This window comes from Cetorhinus maximus, chromosome 3 (assembly GCF_964194155.1).
Source record: "Cetorhinus maximus chromosome 3, sCetMax3.hap1.1, whole genome shotgun sequence".
In the NCBI taxonomy this organism is placed as follows: domain Eukaryota; kingdom Metazoa; phylum Chordata; class Chondrichthyes; order Lamniformes; family Cetorhinidae; genus Cetorhinus; species Cetorhinus maximus.
Window position 1 is genome coordinate 133262925 of NC_135881.1, and position 16144 is coordinate 133279068.

Below are 16144 nucleotides of genomic sequence, written 5' to 3' on the forward strand. Positions count from 1 at the left end.
TACTTTTGTTTTTTTTAGGAAACGATTTGTCTCTGGCAATAAAATAAAAAAATAATCAGCTTATTTAGTGGGTTCATGTGTTTTTCTCCCCATGCCATGTATGATGCAGTGATATCAACGCAATCCTTCAACTGTGTATTGCAATATCTTGCATTCAAGTAAATACAGCAGTTATTAATGAATCCATCCCCGGAAAACTTAAGAGTCCTCAATTTCTACAAGGTCATGCTGCAACAAAAGCTTCAGTGCTGAGAAATTCACAGCAGACTATCTAGTAACAATTTGCTTCCTTACATTGTAATGTTAGCCTGCTCACGATCAGTTAATTTTGTAAATGGTGAGTACCAAATGACATTATGCAAAACAAGCGCAAGAAATAAAATGTGAATATGATGCAATCCCTGACACCCATATAAGTATATTCATTTCCATTCTATTACTTTCTATTAAAAGCCTTCATAACAATGTTTAGAATGCAGAGGATTCCATACGAAACTCCATAATAGCTAACTAGATCGCTAAAAGTCAGATACAGTAAACATAACTGAAAAAGAAAACCAGCCTATAAAAGCCATATCCAGCTTGATTATTGGGCAATCTGAAAATATATTAGATTACCACATGCATGACGATATTGCTATGCATGCATTTCTATTTATTTACCCTTATAGTGAATGTACTGTAACATGTTATGTTCATTTACAAATGAAGGAGCATTAGTGCTTCCTCTTTCAAGTTATTTTACTACGCTAATGAACGCCAAAACAATTATCGGTTACTTTGCTCATAAATAGGAAATCACAATGCTGCGGGGCCCCCTAAATTCGCTGAAAGGGGGCCCAAGAAGATTCATCACGTTCCCACATAATATGCAGCTGCACAGGTTTGCAAATGGAAACTGTGTTAAGCCAACAGTACACCCTGCTCTGGATTTCTTGAAGAAACTCATTTGCAAAGCTTAGGCAAAATTCTATTGTGTCCAAAAGACAAACTAGCATAGATTGCTATTGAAAAATGTGCTGTCCTTTCGGTGCCCTTAACACAGACGTAAGCACGTCACATTCCAGATTTTATGGCGACCACCTCTTGATTTTACTACTCGCAACTTTTATTTGTTTTGCCCTTGTATTTTTTCTGCGTTACGCTTCAGAGAATTGTTGGTAAGATTGCACAGTAGCTGTTCTTTATATTTTAAACACTGATTAATGAGATGGAGTGGTAAAGGGTAGGTACAGATATGATATCTGATAGCTCTGGATTAAATACCTCAACCAAAACTTTGGCAATAGCTTCATTTCTAAAGGGCAAAGACCTTAGATTTATATTTAGACGGCCAATAAGATTTATATATTGTAAAAGAGACTGTTGACGGGAAACTGAATCACTGCAATTTCAGATTAAACCCTCTGTTGTGACAGAAATTAAACAAATTGTTGAAAATGTATGTTTCACCTATGGAATAATTGGGTTTTATGTTGCAAGTTTTTCTTTAGTATAGAGGCTACGTACGGAAGCATCTGTAAAATGAACCCTTATAAAACACCATCACTCCCCCCCCCACCCCCCACCCCACCTCAAACTGCATCAGTTGACATACACGTAAGATGGCAGCCCCAACCACAGAAAAACTGTCTTCTGAAAGGCAATTCCACGCAGTTGTCTTCAGAAATAATTCAACTCCTCGGACACACATGCACTGAGTTTACTTAATAAATGTTTACTAAATATAGAAACAAGATAATCTGTACGTTTGGAGAATACATAGCTGCCTCCTCGGTGAAAGAAAGGTCGGCAATTCAATACTTCTAGAGAAGGACATAACCATACTTTATCTTTACATCGGTTGCCACAGAATATCTACACTGTGTAACGTATACGATTACGCAGTGAAGATAAATATTTACATGCTTAATCCTTTGAATATACATTTTGTCCCCCCTCTAGCACCAGCACCAAAATCCACCCACTAACCCAGCACCGCCCCCCCTCCAAACAACAATCTCCCCCACCCTGCAGCCCCCCCCCCCCCCCCCCCACACACACACACACACACACACTTTGGAGTCTCGGTTTTTAGACTGAAAAGTTTTAGAGTCTTCGGCAAGGTAATGAATACATCAAAAGCGCAGACTTGTGTGCAAAGTGAAACGAAATAACGTTATCAGTAATGATTAGGAAAAGAATTACAAGTAAATCAATTTCAAATTTAATAACTGACATATAACGTTAGACTGGATGCCACTGTAGCACTGAGTGAAACTTAAACTTATTTTGGCTTGTTATAAAAAGGATTTAAGTGATTTGGACAGATGACATATTAAACTGTCATATTTAAATGTAAACTAATACAAAGGAAATTACAACAGATTGACGCGATTGACATGGCCGATCCGGAACTACAATACTGATATTGGGGCTGATTTCCTCTATTTACTGTTGGATCTTTATAGCACATCGTAAAACAGGCCTAATTGCAGTGGAATGTTTTGAGTAGAATTTCTGCAGGGTAATTGCTTTCAACCGTATTATCTATGTTAAACGTGTGGCCGCCTGCCATTTGCACTCCTTATGCTATAAGTTGGACTTGTCCATATAGAAAAAAATTGAATAACCAAATCTTCCAAGTGCATCACGTTTTGCATTCTTGTTTTGAAACACCAGATCTCAAGCAGTAAATTATACATGTATGTCTCCATATACACACTAGACTAGCGGAAGCTTCAAAGAATGAAAAGCCGGTCATAAAGTTTATGGTTCGTCAGTCACAACTGTGGGAAAGCTGCAATTCACCAAAAACTATGTTGGTGTTACAACAGTCAGATTTAAAGTTGCAGTAACTCTTCCGCTGGCTATATTTCAAAGGGTTTTTTGTAACCCTCAGAGTGTTTATTTCGCACATATACTTCATTTCAGGCTATTTAGATTAGGATGTTTATGTTCTTCCGCATTAACATATTTATTTATAACACGTGTACTTTCAGATCTCGGGAGAATGATTTTTGTCGCCATAAAAGCTAAATTTAAAATAAGGAGGGGATTGGTTGGATGCATAAATTAGTGCATATAATATATTGCATGGTACCTTAATCAGCTCGTGCGTGACGACAGAGGTTATACTGTAACACTGAGAGTAAGAGTGAGTTGCTAATGCATACACAATACGCACTAAAGTATCAGTGCCCTACAACTTCCCAAAATGCATGACGATTAAGACGACTGAAAATATATACTTCGCAACAGTATCAACTGGAGGCAGGAACATAACACTCCCCTCAAGAAAACACAAATAAACAAAATGACACAACAGAGCCTGCGGGTAAAGAAACCGTGAAAAGGAATAAGAATGTTCTGCCCCACATTTAAAGGCACTGAAGAACAATGCCAGTAACATTTCATGAAAATTAATTGTATAGCCCCCCAAAAACTTTTAACCCATAAAATATTTCAAAATTGGAACCCACTAGTCTCTCCAAAAGTTATTTCTTTCCTAATCATACCCATTCTTTTTTTAACCTGCTTTCTAATATTAAAGCTCCATACGTACACAGAAATAATCTAGCCAGTACTTTGCCCAGACACATTTCTGCCTCAGTGCACTCTGGGTGTTGCTTAAGGCCCATTTTACTGGGCCAAAACTCCTCGTGAAAAGTAATTAACGTTAATATTTCAACAAAATTTACCTTGTCTTGCAAGAAAACACAACTTTCCTGTACACTGGAGCTGTGGAGCTGTGGATAGTCCTCTGAACATGAAAATTAGCCATTTGAGTGGCCTGTCTGCACACGCAATCTGCAAAGGAACCAAATGAAGTCCAGCGTCAGTGAGATTATATGTTATGTAGAATATACTGTTGGTTGTCAACTCCCCAAAACCATAAAACTTACTTTAATGACACCACGTGATTTTTTATAGCCAGTGAGGCTATCAGTCTGTGCTATGGATGATTTTACGATCTAATTCATAGACAAAACCCTATTCATTTGGCACCCAAATGTCATATAGCCGGAACTGAGGTGTATAAAAGTTTATTGATTATAACTTTAAAGGACAAGCACTCACTAAGCAGAAAGGGTAAAAGTGCTGATCCCCCTTGCTGTCAGGAACTGAGAGGCGAATTTTCTGTCCTGTCTTCGCGCGGTAAGTAAACTTAACTCTATAAAGTGAAAAATACCTGTTGGGAAACGTTTACGCTACACTTTGGTCGATGAGTTGAGAGAACGTGACTAACGCCTACCTGCGGAACAAAGTGGTTGAAGTGCTTCAGGGTTCACTTATCCTCAGACCAAGATTACAGAGTTTCAGAGTAACCATGTCTATAAAGTAGGTTGGAGTAAATGCAAGAACAGCAACAACAAAGAAATTGGGCATTAGCGGAAAATGTGTAGTTTAGTAAACGGTGTTGAAGTGTGTAACAGACAGAGCGCATGGAATCATACTGCAAAAGGCGAACACATTTAATACGAATTGCTTAAATATGCCAAATTACAACATAGCAAAACGATTAACTACTGTATTTGCTAATTCTTACTAAATTCCAACATTTGCAATAATCAAGAGTTGAGAAAATCTATTTGTTGAACGCACGGCTTTATAAATTTGCGCAACTTGATTGCTTGTCGTAAACCCAAACTATAAGATTCCCATCTGGAGGAGTGGTGTAAAGTTGTACAGATTAGGACAGACTTAATGCTTTTAGTGAGTGTTTTGCACTCAAAACTCGAAGCAATTTAATTCACAGGACAGCAGACACAACAGAAATACCTATCTGGGAGGCCAATGTCCAGGAAAGTTACTATAGAAACTTTATTTTAACTTCCAGTCAGTTTTAAAAACAAATACAAAAGCTCATCACGAATTTCTTAAACTGCCAGTCTTTTAGGCTTTATATTTATCCTTTGTCACAAAAAAACATACACTGACGCTGCGCTAAGAGCCACTTATTGGAGTTCGTGCAAAGTCATACAAAGGCACAGCATAGACATACAGTTCAAAGTTGCAATATCCTTCACAAAATTCACTGCTCACTAATAACACAGAATAGGTAGCATCTCAGTGATTTAACACTACGATATCAATTACAGAGGACGATGGCCTGAAATTAAATACGTATTGCAAGCTTGGAGCTATTTTGACATTTAGCAACACTAACACTTACATACACTTTTTTTGCAGAGTGCAACACATAATTACATTTTTTACTGGACGATTTTATACAGTTACTTCAAGTAACACCGCTTGTATTAATATAAATAAGTTAAACAGCTATAATTCACAAGGCTATCCTACTCCTACAACATTGTTGTTACTCCTAGACAATATACTGTAAGCAGATTACTTGTACAGGCAACGGTACGACCAGAAAACAGACTAACGATTCAAAGGTTGGGATACGGCAACATGGAAATTATTTTCTTCATAGAAGTAACACGGGAAAAGAGTTTTGGAAGTCAGTACTGTATTGACATTATGCTAATTGGTCAGCTACTGCCCAGTACTTCTATTGATCATGGACGATATCCGCCTCCTGCAGCGGCCATGCTCATGCTTTTTAACTTGTTATCTTTTTTCCATTTCATCCTCCTGTTTTGAAACCAGATCTTAATCTGTCTCTCTGTGAGGCAAAGAGCATGTGCAATTTCTATCCGTCGTCTCCGGGTCAGGTATCTATTGAAGTGGAATTCTTTTTCCAGCTCCAGGGTCTGGTATCGGGTGTAAGCCGTCCTGGCTCTTTTACCTTCTGGTCCTCCCATACTGTCTGTAACCCACAAAAAATGAATCCTTTGTTTAGTGCTATCAGTACATTGTCGAATATGAAATACATTTATAAAATGCAAAAAGACCAACTGAAAGAAGAAGACCGAATTCTAGCCCAGGCATGTCCACGCTAACTACTACGTTCTTTCCATACCTTAATAACAAAATGACTTTAGAAACTTAGCTAGAAGTAAATGTTAAAGTGCCCACTTGGACAAAGCTGTCCCATAATAAACCACACCTTTTTCTATCTATCAATCCCTCTTTACTCTTGCATTACTGATACGTAACTAGACAGCTTATTAATAAATATCCCACCACCCAAAGGGTTCCAAATATAATAGCAACTTTAAAAAAGATGATCCTTACAAAGATATTAAGAAACATTAAAGTGTATATTTAGCGTTTTGATTTGCCAGAATAATTCAGGACTCCACTAATGCAAAGATAAGAGAGGAGGGATTTTACCGTGACTTATGTGCAGTTTTCGCATCCAGGGGTAAATCTGAGGCTGTTGTTGTGCTGTGCTTTGCCCGTTCTGTGAACTTGGAGGGTCGCTGCTTGCCGGGGTGTCATCCTCAGCACCAGGCGACGTGCCAACCCCATCTCTACTGATATGACTGCTGCTGGAATTTGAGGAGGTAGTTGGGCTTGCTATGGAGTTTTTGATTCCGTGGTGATTGTCGCTAGCAGGCGGACTGACCACGGCGGAACAGGGCAGAGGGTCAGGTGAAGGAGACTGAGTGGATGTGGCAGGTTGGTTGTACCTGGTGTCTGCTCCTGCTTCTGGTCCTGCTGCTGCTGTTGCTGCTGTTGCTGCTGCAGAGTAGCTTCGGGATCTTTCACTGGCATTAAAGTGGTTAGATGCTGGACGACTAATGCTGAGATCCATCCCATTGTAGCCGTAGCCGTACCTGCTGGAATGCATCGTTGCAGAATCCCTGTATTGCTCGCTCACCGAGCTATGATCTCCATAATTATGTAACTGGTAGTCCGGGCCATTTGGATAGCGACCGCAGAATGAGTTTACAAAGTAAGAGCTCATTTGATTTTTTTTATTTATTTATTTTTACTTGATTTGTGGCTCTTGGTCGCTTGTGCGTCTAGCACCCTGCACAATTTATGATGAATTATGGAAATGACTGGGACATGTACTTCGTTCCCTCCTACGTAGGCGCCCAAATATGGGGCACGACTTAGAATCACGTGCTTTTGTTGTCCAGTCGTAAATTCTCGCTGATGACCTCTAGAGGTAAATCCGTGCACTGTGGTTACAAACTGGAAGGTTGCGTGGAAGGAAGAGCGTAGGGCACGCGCACGGGGGCGCGCCGCCGGCTCCCAGCAGCAGCTTTGGGTTGTCCTTGCGCGCCACCCTCTGGAGACTGAGGCTAGGGATCCTGTGGTTCTGATGAACGGGGCAATCGGCCTCGGGTCGAATTAAGGCTACCACACATTTCAAACGTGACCGTTACATTTCGTAGAATAAATCACATAAAACAATGTGGAGGGCATCTTTCAAAAAAAAGGTCCACGCCAGACAACGGTACATTTGTTCAATCCCCAACCGCAGATTTTTTTATGTGCTACAGCTGACACTGTTATTAATAGGACTTGATGTTTTCTTATAACTGATTTGGTTTGACTTTTTTTTAAATCAAATTTAATTTTAATTATTATGTGCTTAGTGTTTTTCTACGCCTTGGCTGTCATCGCTGAATTGTTCAGGGGGAATCGGCACCCTACAACATCAAAATGCCCATTCTTTCATATGCTACTCTTTTTAAAAATTATGCTTTGTCCGGATAGCTCATGGTGTTGAAGATTTATTCACGTGTTTGTGGAAATTTCGAAGCCACCGCAAACCTAAACTATTAAACCAATCTTGGCATTCTTAAAAATCATGTCACGTAAATTGAAAATGAGTTTAAATCGTTCCATTTACTTTCGTACACTGCCCATGTAAAACCAGAATCCCCTTTTCATTAGTAAATAAACATTGCCTTGTGCCTAAATTTACGTGGGAACAATTTCTTTATGCACAGCTTTGGTGTTGGTTCGATTAGGATGAAAGGCTATACAGTATCTAACAAAGGAGAGCTCACTTCCCAAATAGTCACTCACCTAATCAAAACAAGAGCTTTTTGTCCGATGCTGTTTCTCGGTTTGCTGGGGTAAACACTATGGAAGATGTTTCATAATTTAACCGCGGGTTCAGCTATGTCTTTAGTTGTGCGTTTAGTGAAAATTGCTGTATTTAATGGACCCAGAAGCTAAATAGTCATTCCTACCACGTATACTGTCTTTTTATCTCTCTGAAACATGGACATCTACCGATCAATTTCACAGTGCTAAGTTTCCTTTCACAGCTTATTTAATACAAAAAGTTTTCGGCAGCTTTAGTTGAAGGCTAATCTCTTAGAAATCGGATAGCTAGCTTATTTATATATATATTACTGTATATATTTAATATATATTTAAGAAAATCTTTTTCGCGAAATTTCAATTTAAGAACGATAGCGTGGCTAGGCTGACTTTATTTATCCTACAACTGTCAAGTCAGAAGCAAATATAAATGTTTCTCTTGGTAGAGAAAACATGGCACAAGCTGACTGAGCACTGCGTCCTCTCAATTAGACAAAAACAAATCAAAAAGAAATATTACGGTTAAAAGTATTGACATATACAATACAATATTTATCAATAGCAAATGGTCATATCTACTAAGCTCATTATTTGAAGACTGTCAAATAATATCTAAAACTAGCCATTGAAACAATTAGAATACTATTTGTGGAGTAAATCATCACATAGTAACGACTCTAGAAGCAGAAACATTCACACTTCGCACTTATAAAACAATTAATCCTAAATACCGTATAATTATAGTATCCTGTGGAATGCGGAGTTATTTGAACACTTCCCCTACCACTTATACATTGACACAAACTCAAAGAGAGGGGCAACGAAAGCAAACAGAAATACGAATATTTTTTTCTGCACTGTTTAGCAGGATGAGCACATAATAACTCACTACCAAACAGAAAGGCCCAGACTAACTTCTTTCAAATTCGCGCTCTTACTCCCCTGTTTTATCCTCTGCATCTTCGCTGTTGGATTCTGTTGTATTTAGAAGTTTGGTTTCCTTTTTCCATTTCATTCTCCTATTCTGAAACCAGATCTTGATCTGACGTTCTGTGAGGCAGAGGGCGTTCGCAATCTCTATCCGGCGGCGTCTAGTTAAATATCTGTTAAAGTGAAATTCTTTCTCCAACTCAAGAGTTTGGAATCGTGTATAGGTCTGTCGTCCTCGACGCCCATGTGGCCCAAATACAGAACCTGTATGGTGGAAGCAAAAATGCAAAATAAATTGAAAGAAACACCTAATAATATCAAATTAAGGGTATTGTTCAATTTTCCGACTCTAGTAAGTGTGCTGCATTTAACATAACAATTAACTTATGCATGCACTCTTTACGTTAAGTTGGAGCTAAGTGTCAAGTTTAATTTATTATTTTTTGCTATAAATACTCACTAGAACTTGAATTCATTCGTTGCATCCAAGGATAAATTGGAGTACTGTACTTCCGGTCGTTTCCTTCTTCACTTAAAATTTTGTTTTGCGCACAATCTGTTTTGTAATGTTGGTCTGAGGAAAAGAATTCATCCTGGGCTCTATGCTTTCCACTACCGGATGGCGAAACACTGGTTATATCCTTTTCAGGATAGAAACACGAAGCTCCATACTCATACGATGCACGATTGCAAGCTATTACTGAGTTGGATTGTTGATAATAACAAGGTGACGAGTAACTCTTGTCCTGGAGCGTCGCTGCCCCATAGGAAGCTGGAAAGTGCCTTAGAGCATCATACCCCGTTGTATAGAGTGGGATCTGTCCGAGGAAGGAGTCCTGGCCACTGGGCAGTGAAACAGGGAAAGTGGGGTTCACAAAATACGAACTCATTTGCTCCACACTCTGTAGTAATATGATTTGTTATGTATTAGTACACAATGTGGTTTAGCTATTAGTAGTCATCGAGGTGGTTTGTTTCAGGATGGCCGAGCGCCAAAGCGACAGCAGCAAATATAACCAGCTGATCAGTCTCTGGCCAATAGAAACCGACTTTGGTTCAAAAAACTCCCTGGAGATCCGGCGACTGAGCTAGCAAAGTTACAAACAACCAAATCAGTTCTGAACTATAATAGAGGTGGTTTTAATGGAATATTAGTGACCCAATAAGAACACTATTAGGTTACAGGATATAGTTGTGCGTACTATTTTATATAACCTCACATATAGAAATATGGCTCTGCATTACGCATCCAACAATAGCTGGATCAACAATGATTAGAAGATAGATGATAGAAAATAGAGAGTGCAAAGAAATAAATCAACAAATCTCGAGTTCTGTAGCTGTGCGTTCTAGGTAGACTCACAGGGTAGTTTAGATAGGTAAGCAACCGTTGTAAGAATCGATTATTCCTATTTACTTCTCTTTCCACTTGTATTTGTTATTTTAGAAGCACAACATTCCCTTTGCTAGCTTGTGAAGACTAGTTGAGAAACATCAGACATCAGCCCCTCCATAATATGTATCTCTGCCCATTTTCAACTCGGTAAAGAACAATAGCGTCTACAACTACTGAGACCCACAACATCAAGTATCCCTAAATGTTGTATTCAGTAAATTCATACTGAAATAAATAGAAATAGCCTGATGGTAAGGGTGTATATTCAGGGAAATGATTTATAGATTTAATTTTGATATTCTTATAAAGAAAATCCCAACAGTGGAGCGCAACGCGGCATCTCAGCTTTAAGAGATCTCACAGTAATTGTGTGTAGGAGTAATTGTTATTGCACAAGCGCTCTTCATTAAAACATGCATATACATGTGCATTTAGCACACAAACGCCACAGTACTTCTACAATAAAAGTGTTTAACCAACGTTCACCGGGTTTGTTTAAACGGCCAAGCGACCTGCAAACACACAGAGGCTCGATTTTATACTTGATAAGCCTGTATATGGCTCCCTTCCATCAAAATGTTGTTTTAATTGCATGCGATTGAAATTCTCTAATACTCCCCAAATCCCAACTTCGATTTTCCATAATTGCACACTGTTACGGTTTTATCGACCATAAAATAGTGGAATGTTTCTTTTGGAATAATTAGGCATTTTTGAACACCTCAATGGAGACATTTGTGTATTGGAATAACAGAGCATTTACTGCGCCCTGAGCGCGGCATCAGATCGCAGTGAAAGGACGGAAGCCCAGGGCTCCTTGCTAAAGATCTCATTATCTCGTTAGGTTTCCTTTCCTGTCAACAATGGTTACATCACATACTGAAATATCAAGGGCACTGCAAACAATACATATATATTTATATATGTGTATATATATGTATATATATATATATATGAGTATGCTTATATTTTGTAGGGAAAATATTTCAGTAATCTAGTAAATATTGCTACAGCACCTATAACCGAACTCGAAACGTGCTAATTATAGGCAATGATTAGAAATTAAGGTGAAATGATGAACGCGGTTATTTTAGAAGTCGGACACGTTTACATTTTCGAACGTTACAAATGCGTCTTTGGGATGGATGCTAACTCATTGATTACAAGTTGTTAAAAGGCCACAAGTAGGTTAATTTTCAGTCCTGAAAGCTTATACCTGTCTTTCTTTCCTGATTGTAGACTGACTAAAAAAACAAACCGAAAGCTGGCCGAGGTCAAAAGCTATGTCTGTTCGAATTGTGAGTATAAATGCAGCACAATTATGGAGGAAAACGTGCAAGAACACGCCAGTTTCCAACCCTCTTATTAAGGCCGACGCTTGCCGCTTTCCTCAGTTTCTACCCTAAAGCCTCTAACCATGTACTGCAATTTGTGCATTTTCTCCCAATTGTATCTTGCATTTTAATAAATTCGAAGTTTTCTCATCAATGTTGAATCTTTTCTGTTTATGGTTTGCTTTACGTATTGTTTTCGGTTTTCGTTTATTCGTCATGTTGAGAACACAAACGCAAAGGTTTGATAATGAAGTCCCCACAATTGCTCCACACTTATAATGGAGAATCTTCGCATAAGTTGGTTTGGTGCAAATGACCGAAATACAGATGAGTAAAAGGTGATATTGAAAGATGAACAATAGGGCAATGTGTAACACACAGCCATTATTTTCCAATTAGGTGGAACAACTAATAACCACTTCACAACTGCTGCTGCATCGTGTCTTGTGAAAACTGGAGAAAATAGGGCAATATAATTAGAGTATGAACACACAGAGTGGGGTAAATGGCTACTAGAGAGCTAATAGAAGGTATTAAACTATAACTCGATCTGTATTTCTCATTGGGACGGAAACCAACGCAAAGCAGTTTGAACCTTTGCATCTCCAACCTACACTTTGAAAATATATTTTGGAATTCATTTTTGAAAATAACGCTTCTGCTTCAGAAAATGCAGTACCAATTAATTTTCCATCCACACTAGGTTACAATTAATTAGGAAATGGACTGCTAAAGATTACAATACAGCCGTTGCCATGTATTCTTTCCAGTGACGTATTTGCATTTCCTTGCAGACAGCAAAAACTTCCGAAGGATAATACGAAATAATATATTGTGAACAGACAGAATCTGAAATTTAATGCATTGAATTTTAGCACCGTTGAACTAAGAGAATGTCAATCATTATTTTAAAAAAAGAAAGTTGGAATATTGTAAAATCCACAAGTGTGTAAATTAGATTTTATTATGTCGTTAATAAGGGAATTTTCTGGCCAAGTCTTACTTGTTCCTGTGATGATCAGGACTGGTGCAGCCTAATTAGTAACAGCATATGTGATTTCCCTTGGTTTAGGAGATATAACTGGGGCCTAGTTTGCAGCGATTAGTGTATTTGACCAATTAAGAAAGATATTACAAAACAGCGGCACTTAAACAAGCACAAAGCCCACTTACCTCATTCTTCTGAAATGAAATAGCATTTCCTCTTTCAAATTGTGAACTGCGAGGCCTTGTTTCAAGTTACCTTGACCCAACTGGCTCGTTATATTACTTATTGCTATGCTCATATCTCGTTAACAAGTTACCGCTATTTAAACCAACTATTGCAAGGAAGCAGTATAAATCTTCCAATTACTTTGTGGTAACTGTAACACCTTCTAGAGTCGCAATTCTTAACGTATTTAAATGATCAATGTTATTTTCAATTTCTGGTTAATCGTAGTTGTATTTTAAGAGATTAAAATAAATTTGCAATAGTTAACCACTACAGAACGGGCCTATCAATTAATCTCTCGATTAATTGACGACAGTGTTTCTTGTTATGCATTCTAAACTCCGGGGTTAATTCAAACACTTCGTTAAATTCGAAATCACGTTTCTTTCGCTCTTACACCAGAAAACAATATCTATAAAAACTCTCCTTGATATCATGACTATGGGCTATTATTACAGTTAAAGCATACCATTAAGGAGGCTTCGTCGATTCACAGCGAACGGATTTAATATTTCTTTCAGTATCTCCAATCATAAACTGACTTTTAAATGTCATTGTCGATTTCTAACCATAAACACGCGTATTTTAGCTTCTAACTTTCTTCGTAAATATTAACTATTTACTGACGATCGATGAAGGCAAAATGACTAATCGCGGGCATGTATTGCAGATATATAAATATTCCACTCAAAGACCTGATATACTCTGGGTGAAATACCAAGCGTACAGGGGGTTATCTTTCGTTTCTAAGCGCAAAGCCCATAGTTACGACATTTTACATCTAAACAATTAACTTCATGTAAAAGCGCTCCAAATGCCACTTTAATCGAATTCAAGACATCCCGATATTATGTAAGCAAATTGTTGACTACTGGACAAGTCCACAAAGCAACACATAGAACGGTTAATTTAAGAATGCAAGTCAACCATTTCATCAGTAACACATGACCAGGAGCGACGCTCTGCAGCAGCAACGCAAGTTTACCCACACTCCAAACACACGGTGGCAGCAATGAGTTCAAAAAGGAAAGCAAACATCAATATCCACGCGAACGCACATTCTCAGTCAGACGGGGCTAAGTGTCTCAGTGTCAGAAAGACAACCTACGCGTTAAGTAAAAACAACAACAGACAAATTTGCATGCTCACATCCGAAATACGATGTCTTTGATCATTTCTCATTCTTCAACAACATCAGCACAGAAGTAAACAACAAATAATTAGGGACGACGACTCCCAGACAACGCTAGTAAATTGTCTTTAACGTATGACATGCATTAGCTTGCTATAATTTTCGTAGAAAGCAATCAAAATATATTATTAAAACACATCGTATCTTAAACGAAATTTACGCCATGCAAGAACGGCGATTCAAAAGAAATAAATCACTTTTTCAGTGAAAGACGGGGCATCGCCATCGCTGGAGCCGGCAGATTATTTAATTTATTTGCAACTGAAATAAGTGTTTTTTTTCACCCCCTTCCCCCACCGCCATACAATCTGCAAAAGCTTGCATTAAAACGAGAACGCATCCTCAGGATTCTCACTCTACGACATTTTAAAACGTGATCAGGGGTTGTGTTTTACTTATGCGATTTTTGTCCTTTATGCAAAGAGCAAGAGGACTGTCGGTCAAATCAACCAGAACGTACCACGTCAGAAACATTATTCACATTCTTTTGAAAACAAATATATACACACACATATATATATATATGAAAAACATTGTGAAAAACACAAACACATTAAAGCTGCCCTAAAACGGTCAGATTACTTTAAATACATGCTCAACCAATGCTACATTTCCAGTTAATAGATTCCGAAGGTGATCGGCACTTTTTGCATCATATCCTTCAACTTTGACAAATTAAAGATCTGTAAAGGGGGCGGGGTGGGGTACTTCTACAATAACTCTGCTAAAGGGCATTTTCAAGATTATTTTTGCAGAACAGGGAAGCTGAGGAGAGCGAGTGGGCCTTACCTTGTTGTCGAGTCTATTCCTGGGCCTGTCAATCCCGGGCTCTGTACAGACCGGGTATCCTCTTTGCTAAGCCCCAGTGTCAGTGTTTGCAGAGCCCGTGCGAGTTTGACAGCTGTCCGTTCAGCTACATCCCAGGCCAATGGCTCTCGCATTCTGCCAGCGGCGTTTGGTGACGATTTGCAGGAAACTGCCCTGCGGATCCGAGCCGGCTCTTTTTAATCCAATGCTCCACCTTCCGTGGAGGAATTCGTAGCTGCCAGCCATGAGATCTGTGCTGAAAGCTTCGATGCATTGAAGCTCCATGGGCAATAATCACTGCGCTAGGAGAGAGGGGGGGTGGGAGGGGGGGAGGTGGGGGGCGGTGGTAAGGAACTAAATATGCGTTGGAGAAAGCCCGCAAGCTCTCACATCCGAACCAACACGCGCTTAGCAAAAGAATGCAGCTCTATAGTCGCAAGGGAAATTATAAAAAGTTCATGTTCACGGTTAGTCTCCACATGACTTTCAGTGGCCAATGGAAAAACCGAACAACTCGTAAAGTTCTATTGCAAAGTTGTAAATTTTCATAAAACAACAAGGGATTTATGACATTTCTCCATGACTATTAGGAGGCAGGTCTTAGACGCCATTTTTAACAAAGAGACAAGTTAAAATTGTGAAATTATTAAAGATTTTTTCCACGCTTTTGAAAAATAATTTTCCCGTTTCGGAAGTCACGTTATCATGATGTTAACACCAGGTTGCAATTTGTGTTTTTTTTAAACAAAGAATCATTACTGTTTCTGCACCCAGGCTCTTGTTGTAACGGATCTATCCTGTTTGAAGTGTAACCGCATCAGATCTATCGATATTTTATCTAGTTTACTCGTTTTTTTTTTTGAAAATGCTACAGTTTAAAAATGGCCATGAGTTCGCCCATATTGTGTGATCTAACTACAAGTTACAGTGCCGCACTGCATGAGCATATAAGATCTGCGCTTACCCGAAGATTCGTTCAAAGCTCGACAAGAGCGACACGGCTCTTTTTCTCTTCATTTCAAATCTATTTTTTTTAATGAAACCAAATATTGCACAGGGCTGTGCTCTCTATGTCCTCATCCTATCCATTTTTCTCAGCCTGCTCTCAAATGGAAATGAGCCCGATCAGGCGTCGGATCCAGATTATTCAGTGGGAACTTTTGCCCATCACCGTCCCAATTGGAATGTTTCGCTTTTGAATATTGCCTTGTTTTTTTTAAAAAAAAAGCTTCTAGCCAATGGTAATCAAAATTGCACAATTTTAACATCGACGTTCTCATGTTCGCTTTTAATCAGTATAAAAATTACCAGTTTCGTGTAGAAAAATTATATATCAATGTGTTTATTGAAATCAAATTAGAAGGCACTGGATGGGC

At 38.7% G+C, this 16144-nt stretch overlaps 3 protein-coding genes across 5 annotated transcripts in view; all 3 read right to left on the minus strand.

Moving 5' to 3' along the window:
* Nucleotides 1–3791, minus strand: part of LOC144678912 (homeobox protein Hox-A3) — a 32906-nt gene extending 29115 nt beyond the window's left edge. Inside the window, exon 1 of the mRNA XM_078539006.1 lies at nt 3681–3791. The gene's annotated coding sequence lies outside the window, so the exon portion shown is untranslated. The remainder of the gene's footprint in view (nt 1–3680) is intronic.
* Nucleotides 3792–4779: 988 nt separating this feature from the next.
* Nucleotides 4780–8085, minus strand: LOC144678913 (homeobox protein Hox-A5). Its single transcript, XM_078539008.1, has 2 exons — nt 6223–8085; nt 4780–5755 (listed from the first exon to the last, which is right to left on the minus strand). The coding sequence occupies exons 1-2, from the start codon at nt 6797–6799 to the stop codon at nt 5505–5507; spliced, it is 828 nt and encodes a 275-aa protein (XP_078395134.1). The 5' UTR covers nt 6800–8085; the 3' UTR covers nt 4780–5504.
* A 171-nt stretch (nt 8086–8256) lies between these two features.
* On the minus strand, nt 8257–14974 carry LOC144678914 (homeobox protein Hox-A6). Of its 3 annotated transcripts, XM_078539009.1 has the most exons (3): nt 14751–14974; nt 9287–9669; nt 8263–9090 (listed from the first exon to the last, which is right to left on the minus strand). In XM_078539009.1, the coding sequence occupies exons 1-3, from the start codon at nt 14900–14902 to the stop codon at nt 8831–8833; spliced, it is 795 nt and encodes a 264-aa protein (XP_078395135.1). In that variant the 5' UTR covers nt 14903–14974; the 3' UTR covers nt 8263–8830. The 3 variants fall into 3 exon arrangements, 2 of the variants coding, with proteins under 2 accessions (XP_078395136.1, XP_078395135.1); XM_078539010.1 differs by lacking the exon at nt 14751–14974 and having other exon boundaries at nt 8257–9090; nt 9287–9716; XR_013576212.1 differs by lacking the exon at nt 9287–9669 and having other exon boundaries at nt 8986–9090; nt 14751–14879.
* Nucleotides 14975–16144: the final 1170 nt, after the last annotated feature.

Coding starts and splice junctions, on each gene's coding strand:
- LOC144678913 (XM_078539008.1), bottom strand. CDS start 6,799: ATGAGCTCTTACTTTGTAAACTCATTCTGCGGTCGCTATCCAAATGGC. Junction 5,756..6,222: donor AAAACTGCACATAAGTCACG/GTAAAATCCCTC, acceptor TGTGGGTTACAG/ACAGTATGGGAGGACCAGAA.
- LOC144678914 (XM_078539009.1), bottom strand. CDS start 14,902: ATGCGAGAGCCATTGGCCTGGGATGTAGCTGAACGGACAGCTGTCAAA. Junction 9,670..14,750: donor GGAATAGACTCGACAACAAG/GTAAGGCCCACT, acceptor TTCACTGCCCAG/TGGCCAGGACTCCTTCCTCG. Junction 9,091..9,286: donor ACGAATGAATTCAAGTTCTA/GTGAGTATTTAT, acceptor TCCACCATACAG/GTTCTGTATTTGGGCCACAT.